The sequence below is a fragment of the Orycteropus afer genome, unplaced genomic scaffold (assembly GCF_000298275.1).
Source record: "Orycteropus afer afer isolate SDZICR_OR568_19922 unplaced genomic scaffold, OryAfe1.0 scaffold00020, whole genome shotgun sequence".
Classification (NCBI taxonomy): Eukaryota; Metazoa; Chordata; class Mammalia; order Tubulidentata; family Orycteropodidae; genus Orycteropus; species Orycteropus afer.
The window spans coordinates 10,963,381-10,977,853 of NW_006921607.1; the positions used below are offsets into that span (position 1 = coordinate 10,963,381).

At 43.6% G+C, this 14,473-nt stretch overlaps 1 protein-coding gene across 1 annotated transcript in view; it reads right to left on the minus strand.

Moving 5' to 3' along the window:
* Nucleotides 1-10,659, minus strand: part of LOC103191737 (transient receptor potential cation channel subfamily C member 4 associated protein) — a 93,832-nt gene extending 83,173 nt beyond the window's left edge. The window contains exon 1 of the mRNA XM_007934588.2: nucleotides 10,492-10,659. Within this exon, the coding sequence (XP_007932779.1) occupies nucleotides 10,492-10,659 (168 nt within the window). The remainder of the gene's footprint in view (nucleotides 1-10,491) is intronic.
* Nucleotides 10,660-14,473: the final 3,814 nt, after the last annotated feature.

The following is a 14,473-nucleotide window of genomic DNA, read 5'->3' on the forward strand; positions in this document are numbered from 1 at the left end:
TATAGTGGTTAGAGGTAATATGGTGGTTGCTACACACTTACCAGTTAATACAGTTCACTAAGCTATACATTTGTGTGTGTGCGCGCACACGTACTTTTGTCTGTATGCTATATTTTAATACAAAAAGTTATCTAAATAACCTCAACAAAATAATCTGTCTATACTGACATAGAAGTCTAAGAAACATTTTAAGTGACAAAAGCTAGATGCACAATAGTGTGTATAGTATGACACCACCTGCGTTATCAAGAGTAAAGAAGATGATTTACACATCCTCAGTGTTCTAAATCTAAAGTGGCTCCGGAGGAATACAGGAGAAACTGGTAGCCACAGCTGGCAGATAACCACGGCTCTGTGGATGGAACTGGAGGGCGCTGGCAGAGGCAGCAGTGGGCTATTTACAAACCGTTTAGTACATACCCATATATTATCTGTTAAAAAATGTATTACTTGTAGTGGGGAGGGAGGAGCACAAAAGTGGCTATAGGTAATGCTTCATTTCCTATAAAGGCTTGGCAGTGGGTACATGGGTTGTTTGTGATATTGCTTATTATAGTTCTTTGTAGATCAAATATTGAATAAACTAAAAAAAAAATGTTTGTTTGGCACAGTGTATATGTTCATTTGATATTACTTACCTTCCCTACCCTATACCCTATTTCCAACCTAACTGAACTTATCTCCTATCCTTGTCCCATACAATCATTTCACTTTCACTCTCCAGTCTTAGGTCAGTTTCTCAGTGGCAGACTTAGAGCCAAAAATCTCTCTGCTACTCTGTTCAAATCCTACCAATTCTTCAGAAACAACTCCAGTCTTAATTATTCCATAAAGCTCTTCTGAAGCAATCATTACCTAAACTCACAGAAGAGAACAATGTTTTTTAAAATAAGAACCTTAGAAAACATATAATCTAATAGTTTGCAGAGGGCAATAATGTCAGGTGGTAGGCACGATTTCTTTTTTTTTTTTTTAACCAAAACCAAATCCACTGCTATCAAGTCAATTTCAACTCATAAGGCCCTACAGGACAGAGCAGAACTGCCCCACAGGGTTTTCATGGTTGTAAATCTTTACAGAAGCAGACTGCCTCTACTTTCTCCTGCGAAGCAGCTAGTGGGTTCGAACTGCCAACCTTTTGGTTAGCAGCCAAATGCCTTAATCACTGCATCACCAGAGCTCCTTAAGTTTTTTTTCCCCATAGTTAGCTTTTATTGTAATGTATATTTATACTAAGTGTTCAGCACAATGAATAAAAAGACCCTCATCAATGTATATCACAGTTAAATTTCAGAATATCAGAAAGAAATTATTCTAATAGTTTTCCAAAGGTGAGGAGTGGGGAAACTGGTCACATGAAAAATCTCTCAACAGTTACTGAATGCTTAAAGAATATGCAACTCAAATTTTAGGGGAAAATAACTTTCAATTTAGAATTCTAACCAGTTGTCATCTAGTCGATTCTGACTCCTGGAGACCATATGTTTAGCTAAACAAAACAAACAAGTGTCAAAATAAAACGCATTTTCAGAAATGCGAGATTAAAAAAAAGTTACCTTCCATATACTCTTTTTTGGAAGGCTACCAGAGAATGTGCTCCTCTAAAACAAGGGCTACAACAAGAACGTTCCTCAGAAGCAAAGACAGAGAGACTTCCACTTGGTTACTGGACACAACACTAGGGAAGACTAACCGCTAGAAGAGGACTTCTGTTAAATTAGAGGGTCAGTGAAAACAAGGGAAAGGAAGACTGACACAATAACCACGGCACAGACACAAACCTACCAGTGACCATGAGGATGCCACAGGTCCCGCCAACACTCTGTTCTGTTACACATAAGGTCGCCATGAGTCAAAGCCCACTAGACAGGTAGTAACAGCAGGCCTTGAGAGTAACTAGTCCAGACTAGACCAGGTCTCCACACGAAGTCAAAAAAAAAAAAAAAAGTTAACAAATATTAAGCAAAACAAATTTTTAAAGGATAGTTTATTATACTAAGGAAAAGAAGCCAGGATCAAAAGGCTACAAATGGTATGGTTCCATGTATATACCTTTCTGGAAAAGGACAAAGAATAAGGAGAAAAAAACAGATGAAGAGTTGCAAGGGCTGGGGCTGGGGCTGGGGGAAAAGCTGACTACTACAAAGGAATTATTTATATCCTAATCGTAGTGGTGGTTACATGACTACATAAGTTTGCTGAAATTCAGAGAACTACATGTGGAAAAGGGTGATGTTTACTATGCACCTATTTATACCTATTAAAAAAAATTAGGGGAAAGAATTACTTTTAATTCAAAGAAAAAACTATAACAAATACAATTTTATACTATACGTTCTTTCTATAAACAATAATAATATAACAATGATAATAATGTAAATATTAATACAGACAGCCAACTACTCAAAAACATTGTTCTACATCCTACTTTAGTGAGCAGCAACAGGGGTCTTAAAAGCTTGCAAGCAGCCATCTAGATGCAATAATGGGTCTCTTCTCATCCAGAGCAAAGAACAAAAAAAAACAAAGATGCATGGAACCCTAGTCCAAGCGACTGGTACACAACGTGATCCTCAGCCTATACGACTATGAGACCAGAAGAACTAGATGGTGCCCAGCCACCACTGTCAACCACTTGGAGAAGGATCTATGTAGGAGATCCTGGATAGAGTAGGAGAACAATGTAGAACAAAACTCAAAATCATTTGGGGAAAAAAAAAAGGGACCAGTTTTGCTGCTCTGATAGAGCCTGATGAAACCACTGAGACTATGGCGCCTACCTGCCCTTCAGGTCACCCACACCTGGGGCTTCCAGCCAAACAAAAGACAGGCAGATGAGCTGAACATTTACATTAGGCAGATACACTCCTTGGAGAGAACCATCATGGGAAATAGAAGGACTATGTATGCACAGGGTGACAGCTCAGGGTGCAAGAGTCCATGGAAGAGAAGGACACAGGAAGAGGTAACTATGGAGATGAAGTGGGAGGGGAGCTGTTGCATTGTGGGAAATTTCAGTCAGTGTCATGAAACAAAGTGTCTATGAGCTGCTTTATGGAAAATGAATTAGCTCTGTAAACTTTCACTCAAATCACAATTTAAAAAAAAAGTAAATATTAACACAGACAGAAGAATGAAAAAAAAAACAAAAAACAAAGATGTGTGGAAACAATTAGTCCAAGGAAACAACTAGTCCATGCAATCTAGATGGTGCCCAGCTACTACTGTCAACCACTTGGAAAGGGATCAGTGTAGGAGATCCCGGATAGAGTGGGAGAACTATATGGAACAAAACTCAAAATTATAAAAAAAAAAAAAAAAGACCAACTTTACTGGTCTGATAGAGCCTGATGAGACCCCTGAGACTATAGCCTCTAGTTACCCTTCAGGTCTGGAACTGAACTCACTTCCAGCCAAACAACAGACAAGCATCTAGGGTGAATATTTACATCAGATAGATACACTCCTTAGAGTGATCAATTGTGGGAGAACAGACGGGCAGTAATTACACAGGGAGATAGCTGGGAGGGGGGGCAGAAGTGCATAGGAAAGGACACAGGGAAGAGGTACCTACAGGGGGGAGTGCGAAGAGAGCTCTTACATCGTTAGGAATCGCAGTCAATGTCATGAAACAAAATCTGTATGAACTGCTGAAAGGAAAATGAACTTGCTCTGTAAACTTTCACCCAAATCATAATAAAAAAAAATAAAAATAAAGTCGGCTAAAACTGTGATATAACTAAATTAGGATGGCAGAGATGAAATATGTGATACAGGATATTGTAAATTAAATCTTAATCTTGTACAAGAGTAAGAAAATTATCTAAAATTAAAGTCAAGGAATAGCCTTTTAAGCATCTTCTTAGAAATACTAGCTTCTTGGACCCGTCCCCTCCAAAAGAAACAGCTACAGTGTGGACAGACTGGTTGCCTCAAGAGCATGAGACGTGAGTCAGAACACTACCACTTTTTGTTACAAGCTTTATGACACTCAGAGATTCTCCCAATCGTATTTCAAATATTCAACTTCACAAGGAATTTCTTTTACTACTTCTACATTGTCTTACAAAGCATTTACTCATTTAAAAATAATCATTTGGATTGTTTTCCTTGTAAACAGCTGAGCACCACGATGAACGGGCCACCATCTAGTCATCTTCACAGCTGAATTACTGGCAGGTGTTGTGTGGGTTTTCCTCTTGGAGTACTTGTGATTTGACACTTTATAGCAGTGGTAATCTCTTCCATCACACTCCCTAAGCTGTCAATCTGTTTAGTGAATGTGACATTTCCAGATACACCTACTCCTCAATTGTCGACTATCTAGATAGCCAACATTTGAATCTATGACAATACTGAAAAATCTACTATCAGACTGTTTCGTGCATTAACTTAGGTTTACTCCCCGCGTCTGTCTAGCTTCTGGCCCACAGAGCCACCCATGTCTGTCAGGCTGGCAACTGAAGCAGCCAGCTCTCCAGAAGGCATCTTGCCAGTCCCAACCCCACTGTCAGAACTGCTGTTGCAGTTCTTCATGCAATAGGTGATGGAGATGGATTTGAGGGCGCCCTTCCAAGAAGGGGCTGCAAGTAGCCAGAGGGGCCCAGGAGGAGGTGGGAGCAGAGGATGGAAGTTGCTGCTACTGCTCCCTTCTACTCAAGCACCCTGGAGGGACCAAGTCTTGCAGCGGCTTGGGGTACGGGGGTACCCTGGGGCCTGAGGGCTGCAGCAGAAGCCGGCTGCCCCCTCCTCCTTTATGGCTCCTCGAAGGTGCAGGCTACTGAATTCCTCTAGCAGCTGTTAGTCTCTAGGCTCTCAGCCTCAGATTTCAAGTCCACCAAGACCAGCAGCACGTCGCTTAACATGGGGTCCTCCCTGGCCTGCGGGGCAGCAGCAGGCAGCTGGGGCTGCAGAAGGGACGGCTGCAGAAGGCACGGGCAGCGGCAGCAACCCCACTGGCCCTCTTAACCCCGCCAGGTGCCCAAGCCCCAGAGTCATCAACCGAGCTTCTCCACTCCAGCCACCAAGTACACTCGTGCACCAGCCTCGACGGCAGAGCCGTGGGGTCCAGAGCACAGCCAGGGGCAGGGAGGATGGGGGGCACAGCAGTTATGAGGGTCCAGCCTCCAGGCCACCTCCACACATTGCTCTCTTCACATAACATAATTCTGCATAACAATTTGGTGTCTGGAACCTAACTATGCTGATAAATGAGGAGTGAGTATACTTATAATTTTCATTGGATTGTCTTTACTACTTTTCCTTTTAAATAATTAAAGGTTAAGTTCCATAAATGTTCATCTTATTTGTCTGCTTAGTTCTAAGATAGCTAATGCCTCAAAATTTCAGAGTAAGCATAAGTAAACAGTCACCTTAAAGGATAATAGGGAAGATTTAAATACCTTGTTATTCTGATAGCAAATGTTTACCACTGAATATTTGTATCCACCGTAACGAGATCTGTGTTGTTTCAATATAGTTAAAAGCCAATTTGGGGGCTTGTGAATACAAGAAAAACCTTCCTGTTTAAATTAGTGGTATTTACATTTTTAATTTGTTAGAATTTCTCCTATTCAGCGGTTTTTTGGTATCAAATTACCCTTGACATGCAAGGTGGTGGTTGTTGTTGTTATGTGCCATCAAGTCAGACCCGACTCATAGCGACCCCTCCTTGGGTTTCCAAGGCAGTATCATTTCGGAAGTAGATTGCCCCATCTTCCTTCCGAGGAGTGGCTGCTGGGTTTGAACCGCCAGATTTCTGGTTAGCAGTCAAGTGCCTTAGACACTATGCTACCAGAGCCCCCTTGATATGCAAGGTAAGTGACTTAAACCCCTAGATTTCACCAATACAAATGCTTTGAATGAGGCCTATTGGAAATCTTACAAAAAAAAAAAAAAAATTTCTTTTAAAGACAATCAATCTAAACAAAAAGTATTAAGCAAATATGACTCAGGAAGAACATTTAGATTTGCCAATAATCACGAAAGGAGTAATGACTGGCATTTGCAACTGACACTTGACAAAAAGGGATCTCAAAACTGTCACCAGACTGCCAAGGTGAAGAGGCAGCTCTAGGAGTCATGACCTGAAGTATGACTGACAATGTCCTAGAGTCTTAAGGTTTACCTATCCCACTGTCATCAATGTGATTCTGACATGATTCCAACTCATAGCAACCCCCACTGGAATTCCAAGGCAGTAAATCTTTATGGAAATAGATTGCCTCATCTTCCTCTCGCGGAAAGGCTGGTGGGTTTGAACCAACCTTCTGGTCAGCAGTCAAACGCTTTAGGCACTGTGCCACCAGAGGTCCTTTTAAGGCTTACCCAGTCTATCCCTTTTTCTCAACTCCTACTGCTCATGCAGGGCCATGACAATGAACCTAGACTGGGTTCATAGAACCTGCAATGGGATGGATGGACTGGAGGATTTTAAGCAAGGGATTTATTAGATGTGATTTGCTTTAAGGCTCAAATGTGCTAATGAATTTCAAAGGGCTCTGTAAACCCTAAAGGATTGTATTAGCCTGTTTGACTACCCTAAGAGAGGACAGAACGGAAGGGAAGGAAGAAAATAAGGCAAACTGAAATCCAACCAGGACAGGCCTATTATAAATCATGTGGTCACCTTCTAGGCTTCTCTTTAGTCCTACTTAGGGGAAAGGGAAGACTTGGGGAAGATCAGGTTTGGTGGCAAACAAATCAGAAGTCTGACTGTTGATACAGTATACCTGAGTGCCCATTAACCCCAAATCAAACCTGCTGCCATCAAGCTGATTCGAATTCATAGTGACCCTAGAGAGGACAGAGCAGAACTGCCCCATAGGGTTTCCAAGGCTTAATTTTTTACAGAAGTAGTCTGCCTCATCAATCTCCTGTGGAGCAACTGGTGGGTTTAAACTGCTGACCTTCTGGTTAGCAGTCAAATGCTTCCATCATTGCACCACTAGAGCTCCCTGAGTACCCATTAGACATCTAAACAGAAATGCTGAGAAGGAGGCTAGATAAACCCACCTGAGGCTAAAGGAAGAAATCAAGGATGAAAATATAGATTCAGGATCCATCAGAGCATTTATTAATAATTACACTAAATAACCTTTATAGCATGCTTATTATGTCTCAGACACCATTTTAAGTGCTTACATGGATTAACTCACTGGTCCTCACCATAAGCTTAGAAAGTTAACCAACCAACCAACCAACCAGTTGCTGCTGAGTCAATTCTAACTCATGGCAACCCCTGGTGTTTCAGAATAGAACTCCATGGCATTTTCAATGGCTGTGATCTTTCTAAAGCAGACTGCCAGAACTTTCTTCCAAGATGCCTTAGGATGAATTCCAATGGCCAATGTCTCAGTAGCCCAGCACTTGACCCTTTGTGCCACCTAACTCTTAGGAAGTTAGGTTCTATTTATTATCCCTATTTTATAAATAAAGAAACTGAAGCATAAAGACATTTAAGTGACTTGCCCAAAGACACATGGCAAGTATGTGCCAGATGCAAACCCAGGCAATCTGACTCTGGAGGCTCTGAAGAGTGAGTATGCATAGAGACAAGAGGAGAACTGAATCCTCAGATACATTATTACAATTCAGAGTATTTACTGAGTATCTATCAAATAGGAACACTGGTAGCATAGTGCCTAAGGCACTTGACTGCTAACCAGAAGGCTGGCGGTTCAAACCCACCAGCCACTCCTTGGAAGGTAGGTTGGGCAATCCTACCTCTGTAGTGATACTGCCTTGGAAACTCAAGGGGGGGTCGCTATGAGTCGGGGCCAACTCGACAGCACACAACAACAACAACAAGAGAAGACCAGTTAAATGGACCTGGATTGAGTTCTAGTTCTGTCACTTAACCAGCTTAGTGACCTGGATTAAATTACTTAACATCTTTTACCTTCAGTTTCTTCATTTCTAACTCATGGTCTTCTCTTAGTATACTACAAAGCCATAATGGGCATGCTTACTGTAGTATGGAAATATGGGTGAGGAAATAATTTATTCTATGAGGCAGGGGAGAGGACACAGCAAGAGAGATCATGGGAAGTTACCAGGAAGAGACATGAAAGGACAGCTGGTATCCACTTCATTCTAAGTTCTGAGGAGGTGTCTCCATCTCAACCTCTCAAACAGCTCCCATACCTGTATACAATGATCAATTACCATGACAACCAGATAACCAGGTTTAAGAATATCCCAGCACTCCTCTATCTGGTGAGCTTTTCCACTCTCCTCCCACTCCAATCTATCCATCACTGGAAACAAATTAAGTTTTCTAAAAGGCTTCAGTCCTCATCCTAAAGAACTTCTGTGGCTCCCTCCTGCCTTGGAAAACAGAGGATTATCAATCAAGATGGTTATTTAGGAACAAGGTATCTAATATCTCTGTGCCTCAAGTTCCTCATCTTTGTTAAGAGAGAAGAATCCTAATCCTTAACTTTAAAAACTGAGGATTAAATAAAGACATTGTGCACCTTGCACAATGCTTGATCCAAAGTTAATGTGCTCAGAAAAGGCTCGTTCCCTTTCTGCCTGACCCCACACACCCAGCTCGGTAAGGTATTAAGATTAAAGGAGGATGGAGCAAGTATTTCCAGGATCTTCTCAACGCAAATGGAGAGGAACGCAAGAGGAAAAAATGTTGCTCATGTGTGGTTGTCTCATGTCCAGGAACTTATTGCTCACCTAGAGCTGTTCCGTCATCTGTAACCTACACATACACCTACCTTTGATTGTCTTTGTTTTTTAAATTGTAATTTGGGTGAAAATTTACAGAGTAAATTGGTATTCCATTCACCAAATCATATACATTTTGTTTTGTGACATTCACTGCAATCCCCACAATGTGCCAACACTCTGCCCACTTCCTCCCTGTGTTTATCATTTATTTCCCTGCATCCTTCTTACACCTTCCTGCCTTCTGAGCTTTATCCCTAGGCAAATACTACCCGTTTCATCTCAAACGGTTGATTGTTCCAATGAATGTGTACCTCCCTGGTATTACTGTTCACCTTACAGGCCTATCACTTGGCTGAAAATTGAGCCACGGTTACACTTTTATTAGTCATTTGAGTAAGTAATATTCAAACAGTTCAAAATTTAATTTTAAAAAACATATAAAATTATACTATGACATTCTCCTCTACATCCACCAATTCCCACCCCACTTCCACCAACCACTTCTATTACTTTCCTGTGTATCCTTCAAGAGTTTTTTTAATACCAAAGTTGTCTTTAAATTAGGCGCATGTTTTAGAAAGGAGCTCTGGTGGTGCGGTGCCTAAGACATCTGACTGCTAAACAGATAGTTGGCGGTTGAAAGGTTGGGGGTTCAAATCCACCAGCTGCTCCCCGGAAAGAAGAGGCGGCAACCTACCTTTGTAAAGATTTACTGCCTTGAAAACCCAATGGGGATCATTCCGAGTCGGAATCTACTCGATGGCAGCGGTTTGGGTTTTTTTGTTTCATGTTTTTACAGGTGTGTTTGTAAAGAAGTTCTGGCAACATGGTGGGAGGGAGTGAGGACACTAGGGCTTATTCATCCTGCTTTACACTACAGCAAGTATCCTTCATTCATTCAAAAAAACACTAATCATATATTGGGCACCAGATATAAGCCAGATACCAAGTATAACATTAAGTGATTACCCTTCAGCCCTTAGTATGCACCAGAAATGTACAACGCTTTGCACAACTGTCTTCTTTGATACTTACGACATCTTAAAAGGTAGGTTACTAATTATTATCTCCATTTTGCAAATAAGGAAACTGAGGCACAGAGCAGTAACTCGCCCAAGCAAGAAAAGAAGCAGTGCTTTGAACTCAGGCCTGACTCCAGAGTGCCCGCTCTTAATTATGATGCTCTACACTGGCAAAACACACAGTCCCTGCAACGTTAGAGTGCAACCTAATGAGGGAGACAGGAGAGAAAAGGGCAGATAACAAAGAAATATGTAATTACAGACGCGGAAAGTAATATGAACGAAACGAATTTCGTGTCGTAATGAACAACAATTGGGGCCTACATGACAAGGTGGGGAGTGGGGGTGTCAAGGAGAGTGTCTTCTGAGCTAATGACATTTATGATCCTCTTGGGAACCGTTTGGGGACTGCAATGACAACCCTTCCCACCCAGTTCACGGGGGAGATACTACAGGTTCATAGAGACTAAGAAGACTCTCCCAGGGTCTCCTAAACGTGTGGACGTGGCGCAGGGAAGGGAGGATCCAGGCGCTGGGCCCAGGGCTCGCACACGCCATCAATGCCCACAGCAGCCCAGCCCCGCTCAGCCCCTGACCGAGACCTCTAGCCGGCCGCAGTCCCTGGCCCAGCCGTGGCTGACAGCATCCAAGCTGTCCACAGCGAAGCCCCGCAACCGGCCAAGAGGGGTCTGGCCCGACCTTCGCCAGCCAGAATGGCCTCTTCTCCGGCCCCCCGCCAGCTCCCGCCCGGTCTGCCCCGCCCCGCCCCTCCGGGCCAGCCTCATACCTGCACGGCCCGGACCAGGCCCCGGCCGGTTAGCTGGCCTTGCCGCAGCTGCAGCAGAATGTTTTCGGGCCGCGGCCGGCCACCCCATCCGCCCCAGGCCGCTGCCGTTGCCGCTGCCCGTCGCCCTCGGCCGGCCCCAGACCCAGCCGCCGCCGGCGCCGCCGCCATGTCTCCTCGTCGGACAAACAGGAAGCAAGCGGCCCCGGGGCCGCGGAGATTTCTACGGGGCGGCGGAGGGGTCGCGGCAGCGCCCCCAGCGGGCCGACGGCGGAGGCACAAGCCACGTGGCAGTGGCGTGCGCGCCGCGCGGTCTGCTGGGGAATGTAGTCTTGTTTGAGACGAAGCAAGTGGAAGAGACTGGCGGCTTTGCCTGCTTCCACCTCCGCTCTCTTCCCGCACCTCAGTTCTGCAAATTGAATTCCTCCAAGGTCGAAGACAAGTCCTTGCGTGTGCATTTCCCCATTTCTTGCCTCATTGGGGAGGTTGCAGGCAACTAGTTAGGAAAGGAACCTGAGTTCAAGGCCAGGAGTCAGGACGCTGGGTCTGATTCCTACCTCGCTGAGGACCTGACCAAGCAGCCACTCTCTGCCCTAGAGTTTTAATCTCCTCGGCAGTTCATTCGATCAATAATTCCTAGGACTCTGTTCAGTTAATAGTTCCTAGGGGTCTGCTACGCACCTGGCACCAAACTGGTTACTGAGGATATAGTGGTGAGTAGAAAAGCCTACGTCCCTGTTATCATGCGATGCAGGCTACAGGGAAGACTGCAAATCTCTGCGCAAAAAGTGCACAATGACAAACAGGATAAGCAACGAAGAAAAGGAGTACAATGCTACGAAAGTAGTGGTAGAGAGAGTTACATGGGCAGTACAAACAACAAATATGAACTCCTTTGTAAATACAATACTGAGTTGTTAATGAAAGCAAATATGGGTATAGGGACGGATAGATGGGTGAACAAGCTAAACAATTATGTATGTCTAAATGGAGAGTGTATCCAAGATCATATACAGGGTTGGCAGAAAATGGGCCTCTCGAAGAGTATGAAGGGATGGACACTGGGAGGAGGTAACTATGGGGAGGAAGTGGGAGGGGAGCTGCTGCATTGTAAATTTTGGTCAATGACATGAGACAAAGTATATGTGAACTGCTGTATGAAAAGTGAATTTACTCTGTAAATCTTCACCCAAATCCTAATAAAAAAAAAAAAAAAAAAAAAAAAAGAAAGTAGTGGGGATGACAATAGGTTGTGAAGTTAAATGAAAATTCCTAAACCAAACCCACTGCCACGAGGTCAAATTCAGTCATGTTGTTGTTATGTGCTGTCGAGTCGGCCCTTACTCATAGAGACCCCTCCTTGGGTTTGCGAGGCGGTACCACTAGGAAAGTAGATTGCCCAAATTTGCTTCCAAGGAGTGGCGGGTGGGTTTGAACCGCCAGCCTTCTGGATAGCAGTCAAGTGCCTTAGGCACTATGCTACTATAGCAACTGTGTAATAGGATTAGGTAGAACTGCTCATGGGCTTTCCAAGCCTCTAAATCTTTAGGAAAGCTTACTGCCTCATCTTTCTCCCACAGAGCAGCTGGTGAGTTCGAACTGCCCACCTTTTGGTTTGCAGCCAAATGCTTTAACCATTGCACCACTGTACTGAATGGAATAAGGGAAACCAAAACCACTGCCACAAGTGGATTCTAACTCATGTTATTGTGCTGTTGTAAGGTGCCATTGAGTTGTCTCCAGCTCATAGCAACCCTTTCCACAGCAGACCAAAACACTGCCCGTCCTGCACCAGCTCCACAAAACACTGCCCCATCCCCGCCAGCTCCACAATCCTTGCTATACTTGACCCCATCACAGCAGCCACTGTGTCAATTCATCTCATTGAGGGCCTTCCCCTCCTTCATTGACCCTCCACTTTACCAAGCATGACATCCTTCTCCAGGGAATGGTCCCGTTGGACATGACCGAAGTAGGAGACTAAGTCTAGCCATTCTCACTTCCAAGGAGCATTCCAGCTGTGCTTCCTCCAGGACAGATTTGTGAGTTCTTACTGCAGTCTGTAGTACTTTGAGCATTCTTCGCCAGCACCACAACTCGAAAGCATCAACTCTTTTTTGTTCTTCCTTATTCATTGTCCAGCTCTCACATGCACGTGAGGCAACTGAAAATACCATGGCTTGGCATCCATTGTAGAACCAAGCAATGTGAAGCCTTTGACAACTTCTATCTTTTCTCCATTTATTGTAATGCTGCTGATAGGTCCAGTTGTGAGGAGTTTTGTTTTCTTTATATTGAGATGTAATCCAACTCATAGCACCCCTATTAGGTTTCCAAGGCTGGAAATCTTTACTGAAACAGACCGCCCATCTTTCTACTGCAGAGTGGCTGGTGGGTTCAAACCAATGACCTTTTGGCTAGCAGCAAAATACCTTAACCACTACACCACCAGAGCTCCTTAAGAGAAGGGGGACAGGGGGGACTCACTGGATTCTGATTCATAACAACCCTCACTGGGTTTCTAAGGTGGTAAATCTTTATGGAAGTAGATTTCCCCATCTTCCTTTCATGGAGTGGCTGGTGGGTTTGAAACACCAACCTTCTAGTTAGCAGTTAAATCCCTTAGGCACTGTGCCACCAGAGCTCCTTACGACAAGTGAAAGGGATTGGTAAATTGCAATATATTCTCTGTCAGAGGAACCCCACCCTAATTATTTGCTACCAGATAGTTCATTCTGTGGGAGCTCTGGTAGCCAAGTGCCTAAAGGCACTTGACTGCTAACCAGAAGGCTGGTGGTTCAAACCCACCAGCCACTCCTTGGAAGGAAGGTTGGGCAATCTACTTCCATAGTGATACCACCTTGGAAACCTAAGGAAGGGTCACTATGAGTCGGGTCCGACTCAATGGCACATAACAACAACAACAGTTTATTCTGTTTCTTGAGCCCAGGCAACTAATTACTCCCTACTAGATAGCATTTTCTCTCTGCTCCCAGTCCATGCAGTTATTCTTTTGGCAATCATTCTTTGTGGCAAGATGGAGTTGTCTGCTCCCCTGTCTTCTTCCTGGGAGGGTTTTTTAAGTATAAACGAAAGAGGAGTGCTGGGTATGATGCAACAGGGAGTGGTGGAGACTGTGACTAATAACTAAGGTTATTAAAATTGATCATGCAAGCCACGACACTTTCAAGAAATAAAAATGATAATAATTATGCCAAAACAGTATATATGGGCTGTCCAGCAAACCAGGACTATGGCCACCATCCTTCTGCCCCATCTAAAAGGAGCAGTCTCTACTAGCTTCCAAAAGATTGTTGCTGGATCTTCTGAGTTTTCCAGAGAAGCCAGAAATCTGAGTTTTCATGTGAAATTTTGAAAATTACAAGGGGAAAAAAAAAAAAAAAAACCTGGCTGTTTGTGACTCCTGGAATAGGGAGACCAGGAATAAATCCATGCATCAATGGTAGGTTAGCATGTGGCAGGGAAATATTTCAAATCAATGGAGAAAGGGGAGGGGAAAACATTTAGATCTCTAGCCTCACACCAAATGCTAAAATGAATCTCAGATATGTTAAAAGCTAAATATAAGAAAATCAAAGTAGAGTTCTAAAACTGGATTTTACAACTCGGTCAATTTGCTAAAAATCATTAGATTGTACACTCGGATTGGCACAGGGCTGTGTGATGTTCAGTTCTGTCGTACACACGATGAGTCAGAATCCGCTCGAGGGCAACTAAGGACAACAATACTCAAAATGGGTGGATGTTATGCTTCGTGAGCTACACTTCACTAAAGCTGTGAAAAATCAAGGTATAGAAATACCAGAAGTGAATCTAGGAGAATACTTTTATGACTTAGGATAGAAAAGATCTTCTTAAGCATAATACCAGCAGCATCACAATAAATGGAGAGAAGATTGAGGTTGTCAAGGAATTCACGTTGCTTGGTTCTACAATCGATGCCAACGGAAGCAGCAGTCAGGAC